This window comes from Elaeis guineensis, chromosome 1 (genome assembly GCF_000442705.2).
Source record: "Elaeis guineensis isolate ETL-2024a chromosome 1, EG11, whole genome shotgun sequence".
In the NCBI taxonomy this organism is placed as follows: Eukaryota; Viridiplantae; Streptophyta; class Magnoliopsida; order Arecales; family Arecaceae; genus Elaeis; species Elaeis guineensis.
This window is the reverse complement of record NC_025993.2, coordinates 99,655,875-99,682,419: the sequence shown is the minus strand read 5'-3', so window position 1 is coordinate 99,682,419 and position 26,545 is coordinate 99,655,875. Positions and strand designations below refer to the sequence as shown.

Below are 26,545 nucleotides of genomic sequence, written 5' to 3'. Positions count from 1 at the left end.
GCGTAATTTTTTTTTTCCAATTTAACAAAAAAAAATGTTAAAGTCGAGATTAATTTAAAATCCAAACGCCTCAACCGCCTGCACGCGTTTATGTTGTCGAACTTAGGCACGTGTTTTGCACGTGATATGTTGAGTTATAGCGGTTCTATCTCCTCCTTGAGAGGGGGCCAAGAAGCCAAAGGCAAATGGAGGGAGCCCTCTCTTTCTTCTCCCCTTCTCCCTTCTCTTCCAATCGCTCCAACCTCTCTCTCCCAAAGAAACCTCTCTCCCTATTCTCCTCTCGGCAAGCCTCAATTCCCAGGGTATCGCCTCAGCCCAAGTCCTCGAAGGGAACCCGTAAACCCGATGTCCGGATTTCTCCCAATACCGCAGGTAAAGACGTAACTCCTTGCTTCACCAACTAGGTCAGAAGCACAACTCTTCCATTGTACTCTCTATATCTTCGTCTCATTTACTCACTGTGCTTCCGTTGCATCAAATTCGAAAGGGAGGAGTCGAATTCCTCCGCCTCTTGATTCCAAGAAGATAAATATCCAGAAGCTAAATGCGGAGATTTCTCCTCACAGAGCAGGTACTGAAGGAGAAAAAAGATCCAATCTTGATAACTTATTATAGTTCTTTTTTCTGGTTAATTGTTAACATTTGTTTTTGGTGGGGAATAGTCTCTGCGGTGAGGCTGCTGAGGATTGAGCAAGGTGGCGCCTTTGCGGACCTTTTGAATGAGAAGGGGAGGAAAGCTGCCGAGAATGAGATGAGTTATGTCGAGAGGACACTTGGGTTTCGCACACGGGATCTGGACGACAGAGATATTAGACTGGTATCGCTAAAGAGTTCATATATTTTCCCTATCTTCTCCTTTTGCTCTTGTTTGTTGTTAATTTATGCTAATTCTAATTTTTAGTTTGGCAATTATACTGAAAGTGTGTTCTAATATGGATATATGCACCGCATCCAAAAATTGATCATAGTGTGCGTGGGCATGGATCACTGGCTAGAGTAGCCTGACGACATTGTTCCTGTGGTGTTATTATGAAGTGCTGAAATACAAAGCAAATAGTAAGGCACGATAAGGTAGAAGTGCTCATTGAGATTTTTTATATATATTACATCAATGGACATGGAAAAGTTTTCATGGTGAGAAAATTTGTTTGGAAGGTCAAGTATTTTTGACTACATAGTGAACATGCACTTGTAGTGAAGCAATTCTACTTGTTCCACATAGTAGATTTGATCATGTATTGCATGAGGATACATAGGGAGTGTGAAGCATCCAGCTATATTTTTTCAGTTAGCAGAGGAATCTTACAGAAATATGTGTAAAAATATACAACATGTTCTGATGTAACCAAAATTGCTCAGAGCTTTGGGGAGGTTTTTGGTTAAATGGATTTGAGGGTTCTTTTGGTTGTGGGGAGAACAAAGCTAATAATGCAAGATTTGTCTGCACTAACAGGTGAGCAAATAGGTTTTGATAATATTTTTGGAGATCACACCATATAGAAAGTAGTTTGAAATGAGTTGAAGAATTTCCTGAAGAATGCAACTAAGTTCCTCATAGGATCATTATCTTCTCTATACCATAATGTGAGAACGTAAGTGAAATTTGAAAAAGGGAGAAGTTTGAAAGTAACAGAGGGGAACAAGGTTTTAAATTCTATGGGACCGAACATGTTGCTGTCCTGACACCTGGGACAGGTGATGTCTCAGGACGTGCCGATTGAGATACTGAGCCGATGGCTGATAGTCCCATTCCGACACATGGGATGGTACCCCCACTCGGCATCCCATAGGACATCTCACCGGGTTTTGAAATCATGGAGGGGAGTATAAATCTAAATATCTGCTAATGTAGATAGCCTAAAAGGTTATGGGGGTTAACCAAAGATCTTATGTAGATCCTGAAGCTGGACATATAAGGTCTAGGTAGAGAAAAATGAGTGTTGTTCAATAGCTCTTATTAATATAGAAAGTACATAATGTTTGCTTCCATTGATATGTTGCATAAAGCTGACACAAGAACAAAACAACATGCAGGTGGATCTACATTAGGGGTGACCACTGTTTTGTTGTTTATGGAGGGAGATGACTAATTTTTTGGACCTTGATCAGTTTGAGACTCTCCAATCTTTGAAAAAAATATGTGATTTCCAGCATTCTGTTGTTGGGAGGTGACTAACTTTTGAGATCTGGTTCAGTTTAAGTCAAGACTCTCCAATCTTTAAAGAAAACAATAGTTAATTTGATCTTCATTTTTTCTTTTTTCATCCTAATACCACATTCAAAAAGCTATACTTCCGACCTTCAATTCCTATAATAACCCTAATCAGATCTCGTCCTTGGAAGCTTAAATTATGCTAAACTTCTACAATGAGGTATCCTAAGTTTGCTGGGCTCTGAAGAGGGAGTCCAAATGGGAAAGGATTTCTATAATTCTATACATGGTAAGAGCCCCGGAACCTCCAAAACTAAAATTCATAGTGATTTGTTGGTTCTAGCATAAGATTAACTTATCTAGATTAACAACATAATATTTTAAATAGAAGACATATTAGCATCTAATCTATGCCAAAATCTTTTTAAAATTTATCCTTTATCATACAATCTTTAGTAGTGGGCATATGCACTTGCACATGCATTATGACTAAAACTATTTAAAATGGGAGATAAGGTCCTTTCCTCCTCGAAAATGGTTGTAAAGTTTGAAATTGTGTATAATTCACCTACATTCAAATAACCTGTATGTTTAACTTACTATTGATTGAGAAGCCAAAGTTGATTATATAATTCTATTCAGCCTCGAATTGAAGGGTCTCTTGTATCTGTTTCAACCTCAACTATCTTTCTCAACAGAGGCGGCCATCCTTCCACTGAGTTAGTGACCTTTTGGGCTCCATGGACCCCTAAGTTAAAAGCTATAAATTCTGTGGGTAGTTTAATGGTAGCACAGTTTCAATTCAGCCGAAACTCTAAAATCAAAAGCAAAAATTATCAGTTTTAGCTTAAAGCATTTGAATCTTGCTTATGGGCCAAATTTCTTTTGTATGTGGGCAATTTATGCTAACTCTTATCTTCTGAATTATAAAAGAGCAGGGCTTGGTTGTTTTAGAGTGGACATAGCAACAGACTTCCTATGCTTTAAGACCTTTACAATTGGGAGGTTCATACAGCCAAAATTTTATCACTAAATGTTGTAGAAGAAGGAAGAACAGGAAAGATGTAAATCTTCCTCAAATTGCTGCCTTATATGTAGTATTCTCCCCTTATAGCAAGTAGAAACCAGTCAAATGGACCTCCTTCACATTTGGATTCTAAGCAGAGCTATTTGTAAAGTATTTAGGGCTCCCACAGCTTCTTATTCAGGAGAAAATCCCTTAGGTTCAAAGTTAAGCGGATCGCATCACTTCAGAATATAAAGGAAACAACCTAGTAGTTGACATTTGTGGTTGAACACTTACAGTGCACCTTTGTGAATTGCATCACTAGCTAAAGCAAGCAACTTCAATAAGTGATAAAATAAGGTGGGGCCCTTCCTTACAGTTACATACATTAAAAGCCTCTGTCTAAGGATGCAAAGTCTATTCCTCTCTCTCTTAAAGATGAGTTAAAATCTCATGGCTCGTTTTGCTGCAACACGAATCAAGCTCGTAATTTGTATTACCTTCAACTTAAAGTAGAATCCTAATGGAAAAAGCTAACTATAAAAGAGCACCTGCAAAATCCTAGCACCAAATTACCAACCTGTTCTCCCCTTTCCGTTGTTTGTCATCTTAGGCAGCTGATCTTCAACTTCATTCGCATTAATGATTTATGCTGTTTGTTGGCACTTTCAAGAGTCTCAGTTTTTTGGTTGATTGGCTGTAATTAATCTTATAAGTGACAACTTGCAAAGTAGGTGATTCTTGCCTTGCCAGCCCTTTTTTTTCAAATAAGCAAGGAAAGTTATTTTATGATGCTCTCTTTTTGGCATAGGACTTCTGTACCTCCCCTCATGGAAAGCTCATTATATTTATTTATCGATGGCTTTATTTCATAAATCATGAAAATCATACCTGTAACCACTATGCCTTATCTGATAGACCATATGACCCTTTCCTTGTTGTCTTTCTATAAAACAAGGTGGATCTTTGCTCCTTTCTTAATTATCCCATCAAACATGGTTGTATCTACCCTAATCATAATTCAGGGGAACTTTTGACCTGAATTTCTGATATTACAGTAATGCATTATTTGATTTGGGATATTTTCATCAGCTGAATAAAGATCAGTTACTTCTGCAAATTATTGCTCTTTTCATAATTCAGTTTGTAGCTATAAAAACTGGTTGATATGGTGTAGAACTGCATTGCTGTTATTATGGCTTATTGAAAGGTGCATCTAAGTCCTCCTTTTACTCCTGCTTTGTGAAAGTCATGTCTCACTTTAACTCTACATGAGTTCTTTGTTCTTGGACACCAGCTTATGTTATCCACTCTTTTATAGGTGACAGATGTTGTTGGAGGAACTGTTCGTTGGAGACGCTACCTTGATTATCTTATCATGTCTCTCTGTAACAAGGAGAGAATGTTTACAGACATGGAGCCACTTCTACTGCAAGTATAAAGCTTTAAACTTTAACCATTACAGAATATGCAACAGGTTTTGGCAGTATCATCTTTTATTTGAAAAACTTAAAAAATATGGATGTCTAGACCTATTATGATGAAATTGTTTATTCTCAGTTCTGGTCTATCATTTCGTTTGGTGGGTTATCATTATTGATTTGTGTCTCGTTATATTTATCATGATTTGCTTTAACATATGATTCTAATATCAGTATTGCTTTTCTTTTGTTATTTTTGTAGTTTATCCAAAGGCATTGTTTTTCTTATTTTAGATACTCCGCATTGGGTTCTTTGAGATCTTGAAGCTAGGCATGCCGCCATATGCTGTTGTTGATGAGGTACTTTGACTTCTCTCTACATTTCCATGTTAGTATTTGTGCAAGTAAATGATTCGTAACTTTAGTTGCTTTAGTACAGTTAAAATTCTACTAGACCTACGAGATACCCTTAGCTAAAAAAATCTTCGTTGATGAACATATATTAGAAGTAGCTTGTCTTTTGATCCGTGTTGTTTCTAATGGTTCCTGAGGTATTAGTTGTATATGTTTCATTATGATGGTGTTCAAGTTGCATCTCCTTCTGCTATTTTTCATTTTGTTAGCCCACGTGTTAGTGAAGGACCTATCAATCTCCTTTATCTTGTTGAATTTACATGTCCCACCATCATTTGACAACCGTAAATACATGTGAGGCAGATCATATTCATCTCCTGTTTCTTCTGCTCTTCATCATTAGGCTTCTGTATTTAATGTGGAACCTTATATGTTTTGAGCATCATGTAAGTGGTTTTGTTCAATCTGCAATATTATATCTGACTGTAGCTTCTTTTCCTGAAATTGTAGAATGTAAAACTTGCAAAAGCTGCTCTAAGGCCTGGTGCAGGGAATTTAGTAAATGCAGTCTTACGGAAGCTTGTCTCACTGAAGGTTTGAGATTATATGTTACATACTGCTTTCGTTCTAGTCACTGAACTATACTTTTACATCTGTCCTTCCCTTTTTTCCCCTTTTTTTCTGTTTCAGGAAAAAGATTCACTTCCCCTACCAAATTTAGAAGGAGATGATCGTGCACAAGCACGTGCTCTTGCTGTTATTCATTCCCATCCAGTTGTGAGTCTGCAATTCTGTATTATTTGTTATTGCATATGCTTCATGGTTGCACTTAGTAATATAATATTCAGAAGGATACAAGCAACACTTTGAGAACACAGGGCATGTTTCTGCTGTTCAGTGGATGGTTAGAAGATGGACAAAATTTCTGGGGCAAGAAGAAGCTGTGAGACTAATGAACTGGAACAACAGTGATCCGTGTTTCAGCCTAAGGTCTTGAATAGCATCTTATTCCTTCTGGTTAACAAATTTATTTCTTCCTTATTTGAGCAACTGATCTGTTGGCTCCTTCTTGCTCTAGAGTGAACACTGCGAAAGGCTTTAAGAGGGTTGATCTTGTTAACCGACTGGAAGATTTGAAGGTGCTTTATTTATCTTCGTTTTCTTTCCACATTTTTTTTGTAATATTATCTGTGATTAGATATGAAAGTTCTTAATTACATTTGGGAGGCAATGCTTAACCTGGCAAAGAGAAATTTCTTGGTTGCATAAATTCTTGTACTTGATTTATCGTTTGTTTTACTCTTTATGATTAGATTTATGACCTTGACCTAGAGTTTATTTTAGTGCTTATAGATGGATTTTATCTTTCCTCTCTACCATGCCTTGCTGTACCGCCCCATACTGCTAGGTATGGGGCACATCGTACAATACTAGTCCTACATTGGTACACTGTCTCGTACTAAACCACATACCGACACTGTCATAGGATTGTACCATTACAGGGTCTGGCATCGAAATGGCGAACCTTGCTCTCTACAAATTGTTTTTATTATTTTATTCATTATAGTGCCTATGAGGGGCATGCATGTCATAGTAGATTTGGGGAAAGATGTGCCTTGCATCTAGGAACTAGTTGATGTGAAATTTCATGTGGCAAACTTGCAGGCATATCAGTAAAACATTAGTCACTTAACTTTGCTAACTAGACTAAAAAAAGTAAACATATAGGTTCATTTTCTACCTTAAATAACTTCCAGAAACCTTTGATTCACCCACAATTTGGCAATTTATACATCAAAATTCCTGACACCATACATTGGATAACCAGATCTTTTCTAGGATAAGCTTTGGACTCCTTTTGGCATCAAAATGGTGATTTGAGTCATATTCATGACCTGGAAATGATAGGTTTTTTGTGGTAGGCTTCTGGAAGCACAGCATGTTAAAAGACCTACCCAACTTATCCAAGAATTCAGTGATATAAATGGGTCACTCTTTGGAGATTTGAAGCAATACAATCTCAATTTCTCATCAATCAAACCTTCTATAAAGGCCAATGGTGATGACCGACTATTAGGGGGAAAACTTTGAATTAGGAAATTCTTATCCACAACATGACAAATCACTAAGGATGCTTCTTAGGGAAAACACACAAAGCCATAAGCTCGCAAATTTTTTTTTGTGAGAATGACATGACGGCCACTACTGCTTGGGTGGGATACAAGATGAAGTGCATATAGATATGCAGTCTTCATGACTATATGCTAAGTAAAATTAAATGGCTAGAGTAACATCTTGATTTTTATGACATTATGGTTGAAGAACGGGTGACTTTTAAAGAAGTTGAGAATAAGCTTCTCTTTGGTGACACAAGGTGGAAGATAGATTAATCCATCGAGGATAACCAAGTAACCAACTATCATGCATTTAGGGAAGATGTAGTTGCACCCAAGTATTGCTTGCCATCAAAGTACAAAAAATTCTTGTTCTTGTGTGGCTTTGGATGCTAATTTGTTCTAAAGGTTTAATAACCATTTCTTAGTTATCCCATTGTAAAGAAATTGGAAAAATTGTAATGCAAAAGCAAAAGATGTTCATTTGCATTTCTTATTGCACATTTCTGTGAAACCTGGGCTTGCCACTTCACCCTGATGTGCCTATGTTGAAAAGATGTGGGAAACGAGTCCAACACATCACGCCCTTGAACACAACCATCCAGGAAACTTGGATCAGAGGTGAAGGAGAGTTAAGGTCTCAAACAAACGAGAGAGAGAGAGAGAAGGGGGGGGGGCGTGTCAGGTACCCACCTAGGATACAGAGGGCCATTGATGGCTTTGTCGAGCCAACAAGTTTGTCAGTGGGTGGAGGAATCTGCAACTGAGGGACTCGTGCAGTCAGATAGGATGTGGAGATGGAGTTGCAGTAATATGTATGCCATTGAGGGAGATGAGAAAGGGGAAAGAGCAAAAGGACAATGTTAGGATATTTAATCTATCTGACATACATGTGGTGGATGTGGGCTACAAGAGAGGGGTGCGTTTGATGGATGGATGGGAAATCATCAACTTAATTATATTAGTTATGTTTCAAATCCCTACATCACATGCAATTTACTATTTGGGGCTTGTCAATACAACATAATCCTGTCTCTGGTCGTCATTTCAATTAAACTTTCAGTCATTATTATTTGTATAAACAAGGATAATAAGTTTGTGTGATAAGCATTACTTTGTAAAATATAGATTACAAGGAATGGGTGTGTATAATATATGCACCATGGACTAAAAACATGGTCAGGATATTGTATCCCTTTAGCTGCATCGAACTTAGGATCCTTTTCTAGCAAAGTTTTCATATACTAAGATTTGGGGGTAAAAAGACACATTTAGCTACATTCAACACCTATACTTGAACCCACGTAACATAGATACGTTTATATTAGGTTTGATGATTTTCATCTTTTTGCTATTGTGTTCAGTGTATAGTGCCTGGTCAAAAATGGCTTGAGGCAAATTCAAAATACTTGAATCACGAAGATTAATGCATGTTACACCTTATCTTAAATTGATGATTGAAAATCAAGAGGGTTTGCTTTGCAAGAGTTTGGAGATGCCTACGACAAAGTTAGTTAAATAATTTAATTACGAGATCCTGCATTTATGCGGTATTGTAGTTTGTGTCAATTGTTCAAGGATGAAAGTTTCCTAGTTTTTGGTTTCATTATTGGGAATCTTTCATATTTGTGGGAGTATTTTTTGGCCTTGTTTACTTTCTGCATAACTTTAATTAAAAAAGAGTTGTCCCAGGGCAGGGGGCTCTGACCACTGAGGGATCTGGGGAGGATGGCTGAATAAAATTGGATAAGTGGACTTTATTCAATGCAGTGTTCGCTGTACCGGTACCGATCGGCGTGCCGGTGCCGGACCGGTATGGTACGGTACCGGTACCATACTGTACCGACACACGGTACACCCCGGCGTACCGGTCCGGTACCGATACACAATTTTTTTCGATTTTCAATTTTTTTTTTGATTTTTAAAGTTAATAATTGATAAATACAACCTCAATATGGCATTATATTGCATATTATTGACATATTTGGGTTCAATTTGGAGTTAGGTTGCGGTACAAAGATTTTTGATTCAAAATTTCAAACATATATTTATTTACATTATATTTCAACTATGTCATCTTAAAACTAAAGAAAAAATATATAAAATACACATTAAAATATATCTAAATATTTAAGTACAAAGTCAAATAACTGATATACGAACCTTAAGATGTACTCTGCATTTAATTTCTTGTCGAGTGTCTGTGACACTCGTAGATATCTGGATCATCAACATAGTCTGAAGGGACATCAGTCCAACCCTCTAGCCAAGCTGCACCGTACTCTCGAATATTCATCATTCCATAAAGCATCCTCTCTGGATTGTAAGACATCTCAGACCTCTCGTTAAAATTCTGACTCTGAGAAGTATCCTCGAGATGATGGTACGATTGTGGAGGAGCCCATCCAAATATGCCAGTAGCAAAATCTAATCCTGGAGCTGCTCCAGGCTATATAGGGTAGTAACCACTAGAAGATGATGCCTCGGATGCACCATATGCATATGGATCATAAGGTGGCTGTGGATAATAGGATCCATAATGCGAGGATGATCCAGATACATCCATGGACCCTACTCCACGTGCAAGATCGTCCGCAACTGCATCATGTGCTGGACGACCTCTAGGAGCCTGTCGTCTATATGAAATCGGCTCCCCACGATGTCTACCGACTCGTCCACCATGTCCCTATCCTGTGTGACATGCGTAAACTGAGACTCACCGGTGAATCGAATATCACCCTGTGGCTGTGTCTCATAAACGGTGGTCTCCTGTCCTCCAGTTTCTTCCTGATCATCAGATCCATGGCTACTACTATCAGTATCATCATCACTCTCCCTGGTTCCGTATCTGAATCAGATCGCTCCTGTACTCTCGAGAGTGGTGCACGTGCAACTATCTTTTCCTTTCCCCCCTTGTGTCCCTCTGTGACTGAGTTTCCTGTGATTGGGAGGATGGATGCCTTCTTGCTGGCTGCCGGGAGGAACGTCTATACATCTCTCGCTTGAATCTTTGGGAAGATGTATCAAATAGCGAGTCATGTGATGAATGAGTCCCTTGTGTCCCCTCAGACTGTGGCTGATCAGCTGGAACCCTATGTGGAATATTTTTTTTCTGTCCATTGCCCTGGATCCACCCTGATCTCCCTTGCCACCACACTGGCTGGTCGTGGAGGGGATCCTGGCTCATCAAGCTCTGGCTCCTGCTGCTGATCTGTCCATTCAGCTACAAAAGTAAAATTATATATCAAATTTGATGATATTATTAAGCAAAATTACATATCAATCTACATTGCTCATTATTGATATATAATTTACTTGGATTCATCTGCTTTTTGCTTACGACAGCTGATGGGACTCCAAAACTGTCTGATCCCTCTCTAAACTGTTTCGTCTAAAATAAAATATATTTATTATTTATAAATATATCAGATCGAATTCAGTTGAATAATTATATCTGTTTTAAACTAGCATACCTCTTGCAGACACAACGACGCGATTTCTGGATCGGGCACCATCTTATATATGCATTGCGAAGAGCAGCAAGAAGCTCGTTATCTATATCTATCCCCAGAATAGTATACTGAAATCTCGGATTCAAGTAATAAGCTGCAGATAAATTTCAATACTGATTAAACACAATTTTATTTTCATGCTTCGAAAAAATATTTTAAAACATTCTTGAATCCAAACTTACCAGCTATATGGAAATCTCTGCCCATCTGATAGTCTCAACGGCGCTCAATAATGTTAATGAATTCTTGAGCATGTTTGGGATTATTCTCACTAATCTGTTTCTTTGTCCTCTCCATCATGTAATATAGGAAGCCCATCTGGGGGTATCTCTCACTGTCCACGGTGCGAAGCACCTCATATAAAGGCTTGATAGCCTTCACTATCTTCTCAGTCCGCTGCCAAAATGACTGACTCGTCACCAAGTTCTCCACATGACTTCCATCAGTGCCGGTCCTCGCATATCTGCTCTCCTGCCACTTGGCACTGACAAACATCTGACGTAGGGCTGTTTTCTTCTGAAGAAGACTATCAAGTGCTATGTAGTTGGTAACAAACCGTGTGATACCCGGTCGTAAGATCTCCCCCCCAGTATATGTCCGCATCAATGAAAGAATCCATGTGTGGTTGTAGATGAATCTAGTAATGGTCTGGGCAATCTCCACTACCTGCTGCACCCTGCGAATCTTTCCGATATCCATCAATATAAGATCAATGCAATGTGCAGTACATGGGGTCCAGTATATCTGCGGTTGCTGCTCCATCAGCAACTCTCCGGCAGCCTTATATTGTGGTCCGTTATCTGTGATGACCTGCACGACATGCTGCTCACCCACTGAATCAATCACCTCCTCCATCAGACCAAGGATATATGTGGCATCGTGCATCTTATCTGAAGTATCGATTGATTTGTAAAAAAATATTTTTCCATCATAGTATGTCAAAAAATTAATGATGCTCCGCCTAGTAGGATCTGTCCAACCATCATACATCACTGTCAAATCATATGTAGGTCATTTATTTTTGTAAGAAGTAATCCATCTCTGCAGATCCTCCTTATTGCTGTTAAGAAGCTGACCATAGATGTCCTTAGGTCCTGGAGGATCTACACCCTGGCCGGCAGCCTCTATGGCTGAAATAGCAGATCGGTAGTAAGGATTGGCTGCTGCATTTGCTGGAATATGGCTGAAATGAAACCATGATCCAATAGCTCATCACATATCCTTCTTATCTTTTTTCAGCATACTGTCAATTTTCTGCTGCTTTGAATCCTTGCTGGACAAAGCATGTGGATCCAAATCCTGAATGCTGGTTCCTGCTGGAATATCTCTGGAGGACCTCCTCCTACTGCCAAAAGCTCCCAACAAAGAAGACATGCTGCGTCTGCTCCCTCTACCACCAGACTCTCTGACTAAGGTAGTCCTCCTGAACTCGAATTCTCCCCTACCAGTTGCTGATCCAGATCCTGATTCGTAGCATGATGGTCCGAATCGATCTCTGTACCGGGCCATCTCCTCCTGCTGGTACTGATCCGCCAAGCTCGCATGAATGGCAGCCTCAATCTGTGCCTCCTCATCATCTGAAGCAGAAGCCTCCTCTGACTCTCTAGAGTGATAAGAAGGTGGCTCTGCAGCTCGACGGTCTACTTTGATCTTTTTCTGCTTTGTCCTTTCCTTCGCTGCTTTCGAATCAGCAAAGTATTTTTTCATCAATTGTCGGACCTCTTGCGGACATTTCCGACACATTGACATATCAGGATAACCACCGGCTAGATGCTGCTTCAACCTAGTCACTCCTCCTCCCTTGAACTCTGTGTTGCACCATTTGCATCTCCAATGATGCCGAGCCGAGAGCATCTCGCCATGATCCCAACCGATGTCACGCTCTTGATCTTTCTTCTTACTCATTTCTGCAGATATAACAAAATACTAATTATTTCGAATTACCTGTAATATAACACTAATTACATATATTTTTTATTTGATAATATTTTTTACTATTTAAATATTTACAAAAAAATTTTAAAAAAATCTCAAGTTAGATTCAAATATTTCAATTGTTTTGAATCATTCTAAACATTATTCTCAATTTCAAAACTAACACTGATTTTTTATTTTTTTAATAATTTTTATATAAATAAATATATACTATAAAATAGCTGATTAATTAAAATGAACGAACGTCATGCTCTAAATTTTTTTCTTATAAATATATGCAAGTATAACAAACAACAATAGTTTAACGATAATTAAAATAATTATATATAATTTTAAAATAATTTTAATAATTATTTTAAAACTTATAAATTCAAAATAAATATGTTATATGCTTCAAATAATATTTTTAAATTAACTAAAATATAACACTATTTTTATATATTTTTTATTTTATAATTAAAATTTTAAATTTAAATAATTAAAAAAATATTTTTTTTAATTTCAAATATTTGAAAAAAAATTAGAAATTAGATTTAAGTAGTTTGAATCATTCTAAACATGATTTCCAAACTGATTTTTTTCGTAAAATTTAATTTTTTTTTAATTTCTAAATAAATAAATATTTAAAAATATTTAAAAAATATATAATTAACGAAAATTAATAATTTTGATGTCATCGTGTAGATCTTCCAAAGATCTATCACATATAATTACATCATCCCAAAATCACAAGGTTTTGGCATGATTTTCTCTTATTTTCATTCTTTCTCATTCTTATCCTATTTTTAACAACAAAAATTAAAAAAAATATTTACTAAGAAAATAACACATTATCTTATCTCCGGCCAAAGATCAGCCTCTCCTCGAACCACTCCTGCAATTTGACGGAATTTTTTTTTTTTTTCTAATTTTTCGGAGGTTTCAACGGTTTCGTTGAGACCTTTGGACCCTCGGGAGTTCTCTGAGACATCTCAGAGAACTCCAAAGCAGCAGGTAAGGCTTTTTATGCATGTGATCTCCGACCCCCCCTCCCCCCTCGTCACTTTTGGCACATGGTGTGTCGGTACGGTTCGGTTCACACCGAACCGGACCATACCGTCCGATTTTGGACGGTATGGAAGCGAACCGGACCGAACTGCTCGGTTTGGTATCGGTTCGGGCTGTTTCTCGAAAAAAAGGTCCGAACCGGACCGTTTGAGCACCGGTCTAGCTCGGTACGCCCCGTACCGGGCGGTTCGGCCCGGTACGGCGAACCCTGATTCAATGTATCCATGTTTATTCATGAACTCTCAGGGCCTTAGGATTATTAAAAAGGCTTGTGGTGTAGTCTTTACCATTAAACTGTTATGAAGCTTCTTTTGCAGCCAATTATGATTAGTGAACTTGTTTAATAATGCCAAATAAGAACCATCACCTCTTTGTACCATAAAGTATAAAAGATAGAAGGAGCAAACATTGTCTTTGCAAATATTAAAGGCAAAATTGTCATGCCAAGTTGTAACCATTTTGGAACCAGGTGTTCCTTGTGTATTCATGGTATTTTGCATCAGCTTAATCAAAGCTTTCTTTGAGGATTAATTTGTTGCTTTTTAGGGGTTTTGAGCCAGTCCAAATAATTGGGACAAGGCTTAATCATTAAAGTTATGGTTTATTAAATATCATGAAAGTAATCTGTCTATAAATTTGAGCTTGTTGGGGTTTATATGGAAACACAGCTTTCGTATTTCAATACATACTCATTGATGTAGGAAATTTGTTCTGCCTGTAAAATTTCAGAATCAGGTAGGTTTTGTACAGCATCTTGCCTTTTTATAATGGTTAATATTTTGGTTCTTTGATCATATCAGGTTTCATATGAGCTGTCAGCATGCATGGACGATTTTGTTCGCATCCATACTGGCATGCAGGTATATTTGGCAAAAGGCCTTCCCAATGCGTTTCTTCTTCTGTGTTTGTAAAGTATTTTGTGTTCTCAAGAAACCACAAATGAAGTTTAATGGTAAAACTTATTTTTGTAACAATCTATGTCAAGGTTCACCATCTTGGTACCAGATCCTATATCAATACCATTCTATTATAATGTCATGGTACAGTATGAGATGGCGAGGCATACCGAGATTTGATATGGTATGAAAGTGTATACTAGTTCGATGCTAGTACGGTATGTGCAGTATGGTACTGTACTGACCGATACAACAAATCTTGATATACATCAGTGCAAAATAACCTGCATAATAGGAGACTTTATTTCAATATTATGCGTCAAGTATGATTAGAATACTAAATGCCATGCAGTTAATGTGTATGCACCCAAGAATCGTGAAGCCATGATCTCATGCCTCGATAAGTGTACATCACCAAGACTTAGTTATATGACATTATAAGCGAGAAGTATTATCTGATTGTTAGGTTTGAAATCAAGTCATTTTGAAAGTTTCAGCTGGAACCCTTTGGCAATGGTCTCCATTTTTAACAATTTTTAAGGTTTCGTTCAGTTTCATTGAAATTGAGTCTTAGATCACTTTCAGCTAAACTTTATTCTGGGTTGTATCTTTATTTTTTGAGTAAAGAGAATTTAGACTTACCTGTGTGTGATAGGTCAGGCCTTCTAGAAGCATTTTTTTCTAGAACAAGCTTGGATTTTGTGATTTTCGATTGCATGTAGACCTTTGGTACCATGAGAAAGTGAGAAATTCTAACGCATTCCAAGCATTTGGCTGTTTTAGTAGATAACTAGCTTGCACTAGTTATAGTCATGAAATTTGATCCAAGCATGGTGGTAACGTATATATGCACTATGGACAAACTAGAAGTACATTATTTAATCTAAATTTCCCTTGAGATTCCAAGTTGAATTATCAAACCAAAATGCAACTTTTGAAGGCTTTTGGTATATAACATCGTGCAGACACAGAAAACATGCACACATGCTCCCACATCATGCACAAATCCCCAATGCATGCTCTCAAACATGTCTGTCTACTTCTACACTTTTATTGGACACTGTGGAGATAGTTCCCATATAATCATATAGTTCTAGTTGTTCTTTCAGTTTGGATCTGGCTTTCCAAATTCATTGTGGGTTCTGAGTTATTTTCATTTATTTCTTCTCAGATTGTAATACAAGCTGGCTTGCTAAAAGATGGAATATGTTCGGTTCAGGATGAGAGTGCTGGTCAGTGCTTTCCCTTACAAGATCCTAAATATTGTGAAAAAAATGGTTACAAGCTTTTATTATTTGCGGAATGTTTTATATAGTGCAAACGCATAACAAAAACTGCAATTCACTATTAACAGTCCTTTTCAATTCCTCGCTCATAATTCCAATATGGTTTATCTTATGCCTTTCTGTTCTTTATGTTGCTTTGCCAACACAAATCTGAACTTCCTATTTGGATTATTAACCAACACTAATACCATCTCAGTCAATTCTTTACCATATTCTCTTGCAATTCTGGTTGAACTTTCGAAATGCTAATTAAGATATAAACAGGAAAGGGTGATATGCTGCGCATTCTAAACTTCCTAGGTAATAAGACATCCATATGTTTACATGTTTAGAGTGCATATTAGCAGAGGGAAGGACAAAATATGCATTAATTATGTAATTTTCTTTATTAGTCCTATGCTATTCTGGTACTTATTCCTAATCCCATCCTTATTTTACTACACATTCACTCAGTATTGTCATTATCATGTGATGCAACTTAACTGTCTTTATTGCTCTTCATCATAACCCATGAAGATGGCATTCTTACTAAGTAAATTTTAAAGGATTTTTTCTGTTCATATTGACCAATAAAGTTTTAACCTTTTGCATAAGAGCATTAATTCTCACCTTGTTTTGGTAAACTTACAATTGATTATGGCCCATTCTATGCCTTACCATACAATTTAAAGGGGCTAAAGAGTCCATGTTGCATGGCATCTTTTGATGTTGTTAAATAGAAAGGAATCTGTAGCAGTTCTGATCTTCTACTTTGTGCGTGTCTGTGCACTTGTGCATGTGCCTGTGGGTGGATGTCGGAGGTGAGAGGTTGGGCCTACCTGTATGGCAATTATCTGGCATATTTTCCATAGAAAACAAGTTGGTGAGTTCCACATTTTTCAGCCTGCAGCACATACATTTTCCCAGTAAGATAGAGAAGGGCTCTCACCTAGAAAAATATAGATTCCGGACTATGATCTTTTTCATGGGGAAAAGGGTGAAGTGATGGCTTGTGATTGCTTTGATGGCTATCATTTGTCATATTTTCAATGGCAAACAAGGTGATACCTTATATTGAGATACCCATCATTACTAGCTTGCTGCAGGAAGTGTACGTTCATGATGCCGAACCAAAACAGAAGAAGAAGAGGAAGAAAACAGATGGCAGAACAAAGATAAGAGAAGAAATTTAGGATGAGCAATCAGAGAAGATAGGCAGAAAATTTTATTAAAATTATTTCATCAATCAATCAAACATGCCAATGATGTCTTACAAGCATGATTTTTAAAACCGTCCCGAACTGGACAGTTCGGGGTGTGCCGAACCGAGATGGTTCTGGCAGCGAAAACAGCACACTCTGGTACCAGGGAAGAAAGAGAGGAAAACAAAGAAAGAGAGAGAGAGGAGAGGGAGAGGCTGTCGGAGGCCGGTGGTGGCTCAGTTCGTCTGATAGGACTGCCGCAACGAGCGAAAAAGAGAGAGACAGAGGGGGAGACCGTCGGAGACAAGAGGATGGGACAGCGGAGGGATTGTCGGAGGTCTTCGGGTGACCGCCATGGCCAACGGGCGGCGGAAGCGGCGCGAGCGGAGTTGCTGCCGCGGAACAAGGGTGATCGCCCCTATTCATATTTTTCAAAAAGGAAGACGAACAATGAAGCCGACATTTGGTTTGCCGGCTTCACTTTTTTAGAATTTTTTCAAAAAAGTTTAAAAACAATGAAGCCGACAAATCCATTGCTGGCTTCATTGCCATCGAACTTTTTTAAAAAAGCCTGTGAAACAGGGACGATCATCCCTGTTTCACGCTGTGGAGCCGCAAGTGGCATTTATGCCGCCCGACGGCCATGGTGGCTAGCCGAAAGCCCTCCTATGGCCTCTCCGTTAGGCCCCTCTCTCTTTCTCTTCCTCTCTCTTTCTCTTCCTATCTTTTCCTCTCTCTTTTTCTCCTTTCCGATTCGTCTCTTTCTCCCTTTGTCGGTTCGCGCCGGTCCGATTCGGTATGGAACCATACCGAATCATGCTGCCAGCGGATCGGAACGGTCATCGATACCGAAACTGAGAATCTTGCTTACAAGCGTGTATTTATAGGCTTACAATCCTATGGTTGGAAAGTAGTAAAATCAAGCAACATATCTTCACAAAATAAGAAAATACCCAAAATAAATATAGAATTCTGTAAATAAAGAAAATCAAATTAAATCAAATGAGCAAATTAAGAAAATCCTAATCAAATCAAAATTTCAAATCAAATCAATAGTTTAAGAAAATCTTAATCAAATCTGGATTTGCGCTCCACGCTTAGTGTAAGTGCATAATGATGGCTTAGGATTTCCATCATTTCTTTTCGGTTGAAAAGAACTCGACTTTGGCAAGTTACGATAGTGGTATGACTCCAAAAGATCAGGATCGAGACGGCGAAACTCCTCAGTAATCCAAGTAGCATCAAAGATAGGATGTCCCTTCTAGTGCACTAGGTAGTGCTAGAATCCACCATGTGTTGAACCAACAATCTCATCCTCAATGACACTCAATCTGCTCTCGCACTGATTGATGAACTGGCGGAAGCTTAGGGATAGGCACAGAAGAAGTTTGACCTCCATCTGTAGGAATATTTGCAGACACTTTGAGAGGTTCGAAAGTACCTCGATAAGGAAACAAATTGTCCACATTGAAAACAGGACTAATAGCCATATCAAAAGATAAATCAAGCACATAAGCATTAGGTCCTAATTTACAAATGATACAAAAAGGTCAAGAGACTCTAGCATGTAATTTCTTAAAAGAATGTGTGGGATAGCGCTCAAGATGCACACGCACCATTACATAATCATCCTTATTAAAAAGCCTGATTTCTACAGTAAACATCAGCAGCAAGTTTATAAGTCTTATTACTTATCGCAATCTTACACCTGATTTCAGCATAAGGTCTCGAATATGGTGATCAAAGGACTCTGTAGATTCAGGAGGAAAATCATAAGATAAGGGCATAAGGTCAATGAGCCGGCGAGGGGCTAAATCATGGACAATTTGAAAAAGAGACTTATCGATGGATCTATTAACAGAGTTGTTATAGACAAACTCAGTAGTAGGTAACAAGTCCCAGTTTCTTAATTTTCTCCCACAAGGCATCTAAGCAAATCTCCTAAATTATGATTAACAACCTCAGTCTATCCATCAATCTGGAGATGGAAAGCAGATGAAAACTTTCGAGTTATCCCAAATAACGTTCAAAGTGTCTTCTAAAAATCGCTAACAAATTTGACATCCCTATCAGGTACTATGGAAGAAGGCAAGCCATACAATCGAACAATCTCGCGGAAGAACAACTTAGCCACATGTGAGGCATTAGTTGTCTTTGCACAAGTTATGAAATAAGCCATCTCAGAAAATCTATGCACAACAATTAAGATGGAATCATGACCTTAACAGTCCTAGACAATCCAAGAATAAAATCTATGCTAAGGTCTTGCCAAGATGTGTGTGGAACAAGGAAAGGTGTGTACAAACCAGTGTTTCTTTTTCTAGTCTTAGCTAACTGACAAGTGTGACATTGGGACATAATCCGAACAATATTTTTCTTTAAAGAAGGCCAATAAAATTGATCCTCTAACATAGCTACAGTCTTATCATGTCCAAAATGACCAGTGAGACCACCAGCATGTAATTCCCAAATAATAAAATCTCTAAATGAAGTGCGAGGAATGCATAACCTACAACCTCTAAATAAGTAACCATCTCTGATGAGAAAATCTACATGGTCACAATGATTACCATCCATGATGTTCTGATATATAAGTCCAAAATCAGGACAAGTGGTGTACTCATTCTTCAATCTCTCAAACCCTACCACCTGAGCACTCAATAGTGTAAGAGATGTACCACTCGTGTCAGAGGTGGAATACCTTTGCTTAGTTTCGTTGAGTTTTTCGCAGAAATATACGACTGGATGTCCATCTTGACTCAAAACACCTTCAATGCCTACTCTAGATGCATCATAGGCAATATCAAAGAGTTTAGAAAAATCAGGATGTCTCAGAACGGGTGCCTCAATCATCTTTTGCTTGATCTCTCGAAAAGTTGTGCGTGTAGCATCAGTCCATTTGAACTCTCCTTTTTTTATGCTATCAGTGATGGGAGCTATAATGATACTAAAATCCTTAATGAATCGCAGCCAACCCATGAAAACTATGAACCTCAGAAAGAGTCTTTAGTTCAGGCCACTGTCTAATAGCTCTCATTTTTTCGGGGTCAGCTGAAATGCCCTACGATGTGACAATGAATCCTAAGAAAAAAAATCTGAGTCTGTATGAAAGAGCATTTCTTGATATTGACATATAATTTTTCTACTCTTAATGTCAAGAAAACCTAACGAATGTGACTCAAATGCTCTTCTTTGATCTCTCACTGTAGACCAAGATGTCATTAAAAAATACCACCAAAAACTTAATGGCTTTAAAACCTGAGTCATAACCCTCATGAAAGTACTAGAAGAATTAGATAATCCAAAGGGCATGACTAACCATTCATGCAACCCATCTTGGGTTTTGAAAGCAGTTTTTCACTCATCTCCCAGTTTAATCCAGATTTGGTGGTATCCCTGGTACAAATCAAATCAGCAAATTAAGAAAATCCTAATCAAATCAAGATTCTAAACCAAATCAGCAACTTAAGGAAATTCTTATCAAATCTAGATTTGCGCCCATGTCTAGTGTAAACGTGTAAGGGTGGCTTAGGATTTCCATCACTTCATCTTGCATAATTATTGGTTCCCACATCTGGCAGTGAACTACAATCTTTCCATGAAGAGTTGAGTGGCTGACATCTTTTCTGGGAAACCTAATGTCTGCTATATGTTTTTGAGAATTAGTAAGCTGTGGATCTTAAAACTTGAATGGATCTGGTTGATATATGTTCCGTGACATCAAAGTATATGTAAATTATATTATGGGCATTATGTGGCCTTTTTAAATTAAGCTTTGGAAACAATATGATTTCTTATTGAAGCCTATATTTAGATTGAGGGCAGGCCTTGGCACAATGGTAAGGTTGCTGCAGTGTGAACATAGGTGTCATAGGTCCAAGACATGGAAACAGCCTCTTGTGTGGGGGTAAGGCTATGTACATCTGATTGTCTCTAGACCACTGGCAGGAGCCTTCTACAATGGGATGCCCTTTTTTTATTAAATCCTCTATTTAGATTGAAAAAGAGCCTTTAACCACTGCATTTTGTATTCCTCTTAGGACTGGTTTTAAGAAACTTTTCTTCTTCTTCTAATTCTTTTTTTTTTTTTTTTTTTTTGAAATAGAACTTCTCTAGTCTCTTGATAGTTTGGTGCGCACCCAGTTTTTGAACAGTGAATAGATTGTGCTGATGTGTTTAACCTGGAAACTAAGAGATGCTGAATTCTAATTCAGGAGTCTATGCGCTATGCCTCGAGTTGACAATTAAAGCTACTGCTGAGATTCATATAGAATTAGCTTATTTATTACTAATATAATCTTGTACTAGTATAGCTTTTTGAGAGAAAATTTAAGTTAGAGAGCCCTTCTTCTATAGATTCTGTAGCAGATGCCTTGTATCAAAAATAAGTCTCGTACAAATTATCAAAATTTTTGCTGACTCTTCATATTAGATACGAAGGGAGCTTTATTTTAGATTTGCAGTTTGGTTACAGAATATTTAGTTTAAATATATAGTCTTAAACCTGAAAAAGTTTGCATTGGGGGAAGATGTGGCTGCAGCTTAGCCTGCAGGTTCCTGCAAACCTGTGAACACAACATGGAGGCTGGAAGGGGCCTAGGATCATATCCAACAGCCCTACATGAATAAAGTCAGTGCCTTGACTTGCATCTGCATGGGAATTGAGGCAGATGAGATTCGCATGGCCCTCTGAATGCTCTATCAGACAATCATATTTAATTCACAGGTTCACGGGAACTGCAGGCTAAACCACATCCAGATAATCTGGGCCTCTATAGCAATGTACAGTCAGGGATTTAAAGTTGACCACGATAGATGTGATTATGTATGTTGTATTTACAACTACACTGTCTATTCTATCACTCACTTTCCCGTTTTCATAGGGCCTTAGTTCTTGAGAAGGCAGATTTTGATTGATTCTATTGGAGATTGAGATGAACATAAAATACGAATTTATTATTTTTCTTCTCATTTTTTGTATGGTGATTGATGACTGAACAGTGGAAAGGCAAATTTGCATATGCATGATTTTCTCATATGAATTTTGATATTTCAAAACTTTCCACTAAGCTTCAGGACCTGTTTGGGATCTAGTCAGATTCCTTCTGTTAATAGATCAACTACTTCATGCAGGTCTGGTGGTGTCTGTGGTAGACCCACAACCGGGAGACACCATCATTGATTGCTGTGCAGCACCTGGTGGAAAGACTCTTTTCATGGCATCACGTCTGAGAGGCCAAGGTGAACTTCAACTGGAAATGTTTTGGTTTAGCAAATGCTGGTGTTTCTGTCTATCTAAATATATGAAGTGCATTCTGCTGAAATGACTAGAAATAGAAATTTTGTTGTATGAGTTTAAATTCCTTTCTTTATTCAGCTTATGTATTTAGTGTATTTATCTAAGTTTTGTTAGCTCTGTATCCTTATGCAAATTCCTGTATTTCACTTAGGAAACAATGAGCACTTTGAAACCAGCTTTAGCAAGAAAGAGTCGGGCATCCAGTGCTATACTCATTTGATATTTAGATCTAATGTCTTGGGAAAAATTAAGTAACTTACTTCAAGGTCTAGAGAATTAATGGGATCAGTATTTGAGCTAGAGAATTAATTCCACATATTCATAGCACATCGAAAATTGTATGGTTTCCCCATTTCTGTTATATTCGTCTCTGACAAGAGAATGTAGTGAATGATTTTGCTAGACATATTCTAATATGGTGATTCATCCAAAATATAATAAGAGGGAAATTGTTATTCCATTGGAGATGAACTGACATATTGATATTATCTTAGTAATGCTTTAAGCCATTCAAGTAGAACTGAAATCAGAGAAAACATGAAACATCAAATCTGAAAATCCTTATTGTTTTCGTCTTTGTTATATCTAGATTCCCCTATAACACCAACAATAATATGTGCCCAGCTATTTAACCATATTTGTACCTCATTCTTCTGTTGGATATTTCTTCACTCTTTGTTGATTGTGAATTGCCTTTACTCTGACATATAGCTTGTCTCCTCTTGCAGCCCTGTTTATCTTCTACATTAGGTTTTTAAGCATATGCTCTTACCATGTAGTGAAGTAACTTGATTATCAGAGACCCTTATGTGGTGCAGGTATGGTAATGGCAATTGACATAAATAGAGGTCGCTTGAGGATTCTCAAAGAGGCATGCAAGTTATTCAATGTCACTAATGTGGTCACTACAACCCATGCTGACCTTCGACTATATGCTGTAAGTAAATGGTTGTCAGATTTAGACAAAAAAGTTGAAAGAGCTAATTATAATCTCAATTCCAGAATTAGTTGCTGGCTTTTGTATCAAAGGATTATGACATTTAATCCTCTAATAGGAAGTTTTATATACTTTATTTTGAGTGACTTGATTGGAAGCTTGGCTTCATCTTCTGATTTTGTTCTTCAAGTACTGGTATAATTTTTTGATGGTCCATCTTGAAGTTGACAATCATTTGCTTTGACATTCTGCCATCCTTTTCACAGTTATAATTGCTCTACGTGTTATATTTTGTGTCAATTATCTGACAAGTGGAGAAAGGGTGACTGATTCTTTTTTTGCTTATTCTAAGAGCACATAGCCATTTTATTAACATGTTATGTTCAAATACTTTAGTTCACATCTCCTTTGACACCTATATGCCACCCAATCCAAGGCAGAGTATGATTTTGCTAAATGAGTAAATTAACAAACTATTGTTCAATCTCCTTCCCTTTTCCTTCCTCTGATTAAACCTTCTCGAATGATGTGATGTGTTTTGCCATTCTCTTTTTAATTTTTTTCCTTTAGTTTTTAGCATAGATAATTTTCTCTTTTATAGGAAAAGCATAATGTAAAGGTTGACAAAGTCCTTCTGGATGCTCCCTGCTCTGGAACAGGTGTTCTTTCCAAGGTAATTCTTTTGATTATCTTCTCTCTTTTTTGGCAAAATTAAGGCACTGTCATCTTCCAAAGCAGTTTATTTTTCAAATGAGACAAAAGTAGATAAAAGAAGTGGTTGGTTGTTTTAGTCTTGGTGACCTCTCTCTCTCTCTCTCTCTCTCTCTCTCGTTTGGTGAATTTTGATGAGACTTCCCTGCATTTTATTTATTTATTTATTTGTCAAGAGAGCGGATTTGCGTTGGAATAGACAATTAGAAGATTTGGAGCACTTGAAGCATTTACAAGATGAGCTTCTTGATGCAGCTTCCATGTGAGTATCCTTGGCTTCAGACCTCTATATTTTGAAATTGGCATATGATTAAAGATTCTATTGTTCAGGGTACCTTTTAAGCAGCTGATGGGCCCAATCTATTACTTGTTTAACATTTTTGGAGCAGTTCTGATAGAAGCAACTCCTTTTCTACATTATTAACATCCAATGGTACATGGATAGGTTGGTGAAGCCTGGTGGGATACTTGTGTACAGTACTTGCTCCATTGATCCTGAAGAAAATGAGGAGAGGATTGCAGCATTTCTTCTGAGGCATCCGGTATGGCTTCTTAACTGTGCTACTTGGAGAATCTTTTGTTGTAGCATGCATAGTCAACAACTTCATATATTCGTATTTAGTTTTGTACAAACTTCTGTTTGTATATTTTGAAATTTGAATACTAAGTGGTGTATTGTTCCAGCTTGACTCTCTATTTGGATATATTGAGGTTTACTTCAATGCTAATTTCTTTGTGTGGAACATATGTGTTAGGGTCTATGCTTTACTTTTTTTTTTTTTTTCTTTTGGAGAAAACTATGGTTGATTTGACAACTTTCTGAAGTTGGATTAGATTTGAGGTTTGTTCTTGCTAAACATTTTAATTGAGGAAATATGGCTGACTATACTTGTATTTTATGTTAGTAATATAAACAGCAAATTTAGATGGCTCTGAGTAGATTCACCCGTCGAAAATGATTGATTGTTGTCTGACCATCTGATTGCTGATTAAGGTAAGGCTTTTGTTAGTGTCATATTGGAAAATGGTTTTAATCTGAGTAGACAGTTTTAGATGGAACTTGGCCCTATTGCTGGCAATTATTTGATCATGATATATCTATGATCCAATATTTGGTTTTAGTTTAACTATTGTTTATATTTCCTGTCACTATTTATGTTCTTTTCAAAATAATCAAAGTGTTCCCCCCAATCCTGCAAGTGATTGAGGTTTGATTTATGACTCAGAATTTATGTTGCATCATTACTGATTGGTCATTTTTTGCATTACCTATTGCTATGAAAAAATTAATTTTGCATATAATGTATTCCAGGAATTTGTTGCACATCCCGTGCGTGCATATGTGCCTCCAGATTTCGTTACAGATAAAGGTTTCTTTTTCTCAAATCCAGTCAAGCATAGTATGGATGGGTCATTTGCAGCTCGGCTGGTTCAATCCTTGGACTACCCATACTAAGCACCATGTAAGAGCCACATACCTGAATATTTCCTGCAGTTCTTGGTTACCAAGCAAGAAGTTTTTTTGCACATACCTTATATTTTCCCACCAGAATCTTAATAGATGCATGAGGCATGATTGACCAAGATTCCAGCATATCTCTTTGGCACAAGTCACTCAGCGGTCATCCGCACATGAAGAAATTTCACATCCATTAGTTAAGCCTGACCTCCAATTATTTTTTCAGCTTTGCTGATATTTCTTCGTGTTTGAAACTTTGAATCATCTCATAGTTGGTCATTTTAGGGAGCAGCTCCTTCACTACTGCTAGTCTTTATTGTGCTTTTGTTTGTTTTCCACTTCAGATAAGCGAAATTTTCCAGCATTTCCCAAATCATCATGCTTTGGGAGGATAAATGTGCTTTAACTATTGGAGTGGAGACAACAAAAAAAAGCTACCAGGTGCTGATAATGTTCTTTTTGATCTCTTTTAAAATATAAGAACCTAAATGATCATCTTACAATTGCCTAATATTTGCAGATATAGACCTTTTCCGGTGAGTAATACCCCATCAAGGTCATGCATGCATGCTCCATCACTTCATGACTGGCAAACAGGCATTTGGAAGACTGAAGCATTGTCTGTGACCTGCCATATATCAAGCATGAAATCAGAAGAGGTGCACATATGTTATCAATGACAGCTGTTGAAGATGACATTGATGATTCTTTCACAGACTTCTTTGACAGCTACCCAAGGTCCTTGAACTGATGAAAGGCTTTCATTGCTAAAATCTCTTGATGCAAAAGCAACAGCTAAGATAACTGATGAAAGCTAGTCAAATAACAGTGCCAAGAAGCATCATTGTTGTTCATGATGTTCTATAAAGTTGTTTGTGAGCAAAATACCAGCTTTTCCATCAACACGTATGTTTGTAAAACTCATGAGATTTTGTTATTATCAATGAAAAAGATAAACCCAATTGAATGGCCAAACGCTGTTGGAATTTATGAGTAATATTTCCAGGTTGAAGGATGGTATCACTAATTTCTATTTGGTCCCTCACTCTGCTTTTAGCCCTTATGTGAAGATTTGATTCCTTCGGAAATCCAAATTTTTTGGATGAGCTGACCATTGTGGCCACTCTTTGACTTGAGGAGACCCTTGCTCGAGTGTTAGTGATGTGTAGTCCTCTAGAAACGATTTTTAGTAGGTAATGTTTCTCGGTTCATTTTTAAGTGCCCTTCTGTAAACT

The 26,545-nt window shown here is 37.5% G+C and overlaps 3 protein-coding genes across 3 annotated transcripts; 1 reads left to right on the top strand and 2 right to left on the bottom strand.

Moving 5' to 3' along the window:
• Positions 1–153: 153 nt before the first annotated feature.
• LOC105060735 (uncharacterized) lies at positions 154–26,285 on the top strand. Its single transcript, XM_019845854.3, has 19 exons — positions 154–372; positions 488–571; positions 663–817; positions 4,480–4,593; positions 4,874–4,939; positions 5,444–5,527; positions 5,624–5,710; positions 5,832–5,923; positions 6,012–6,072; positions 14,342–14,401; positions 15,609–15,669; positions 22,038–22,145; positions 23,022–23,140; positions 23,742–23,813; positions 24,028–24,113; positions 24,297–24,393; positions 25,164–25,314; positions 25,655–25,751; positions 25,831–26,285. Exons 1-17 carry the CDS (start codon positions 186–188, stop codon positions 25,305–25,307), a joined length of 1,677 nt encoding a protein of 558 aa, XP_019701413.1. The 5' UTR covers positions 154–185; the 3' UTR covers positions 25,308–25,314; positions 25,655–25,751; positions 25,831–26,285.
• LOC140854760 (uncharacterized) lies at positions 10,568–11,602 on the bottom strand. The gene has a single exon (XM_073250807.1). It carries the CDS (start codon positions 11,547–11,549, stop codon positions 10,776–10,778), a length of 774 nt encoding a protein of 257 aa, XP_073106908.1. The 5' UTR covers positions 11,550–11,602; the 3' UTR covers positions 10,568–10,775.
• On the bottom strand, positions 11,609–12,647 carry LOC140854761 (uncharacterized). The gene has a single exon (XM_073250808.1). It carries the CDS (start codon positions 12,462–12,464, stop codon positions 11,772–11,774), a length of 693 nt encoding a protein of 230 aa, XP_073106909.1. The 5' UTR covers positions 12,465–12,647; the 3' UTR covers positions 11,609–11,771.
• Positions 26,286–26,545: the final 260 nt, after the last annotated feature.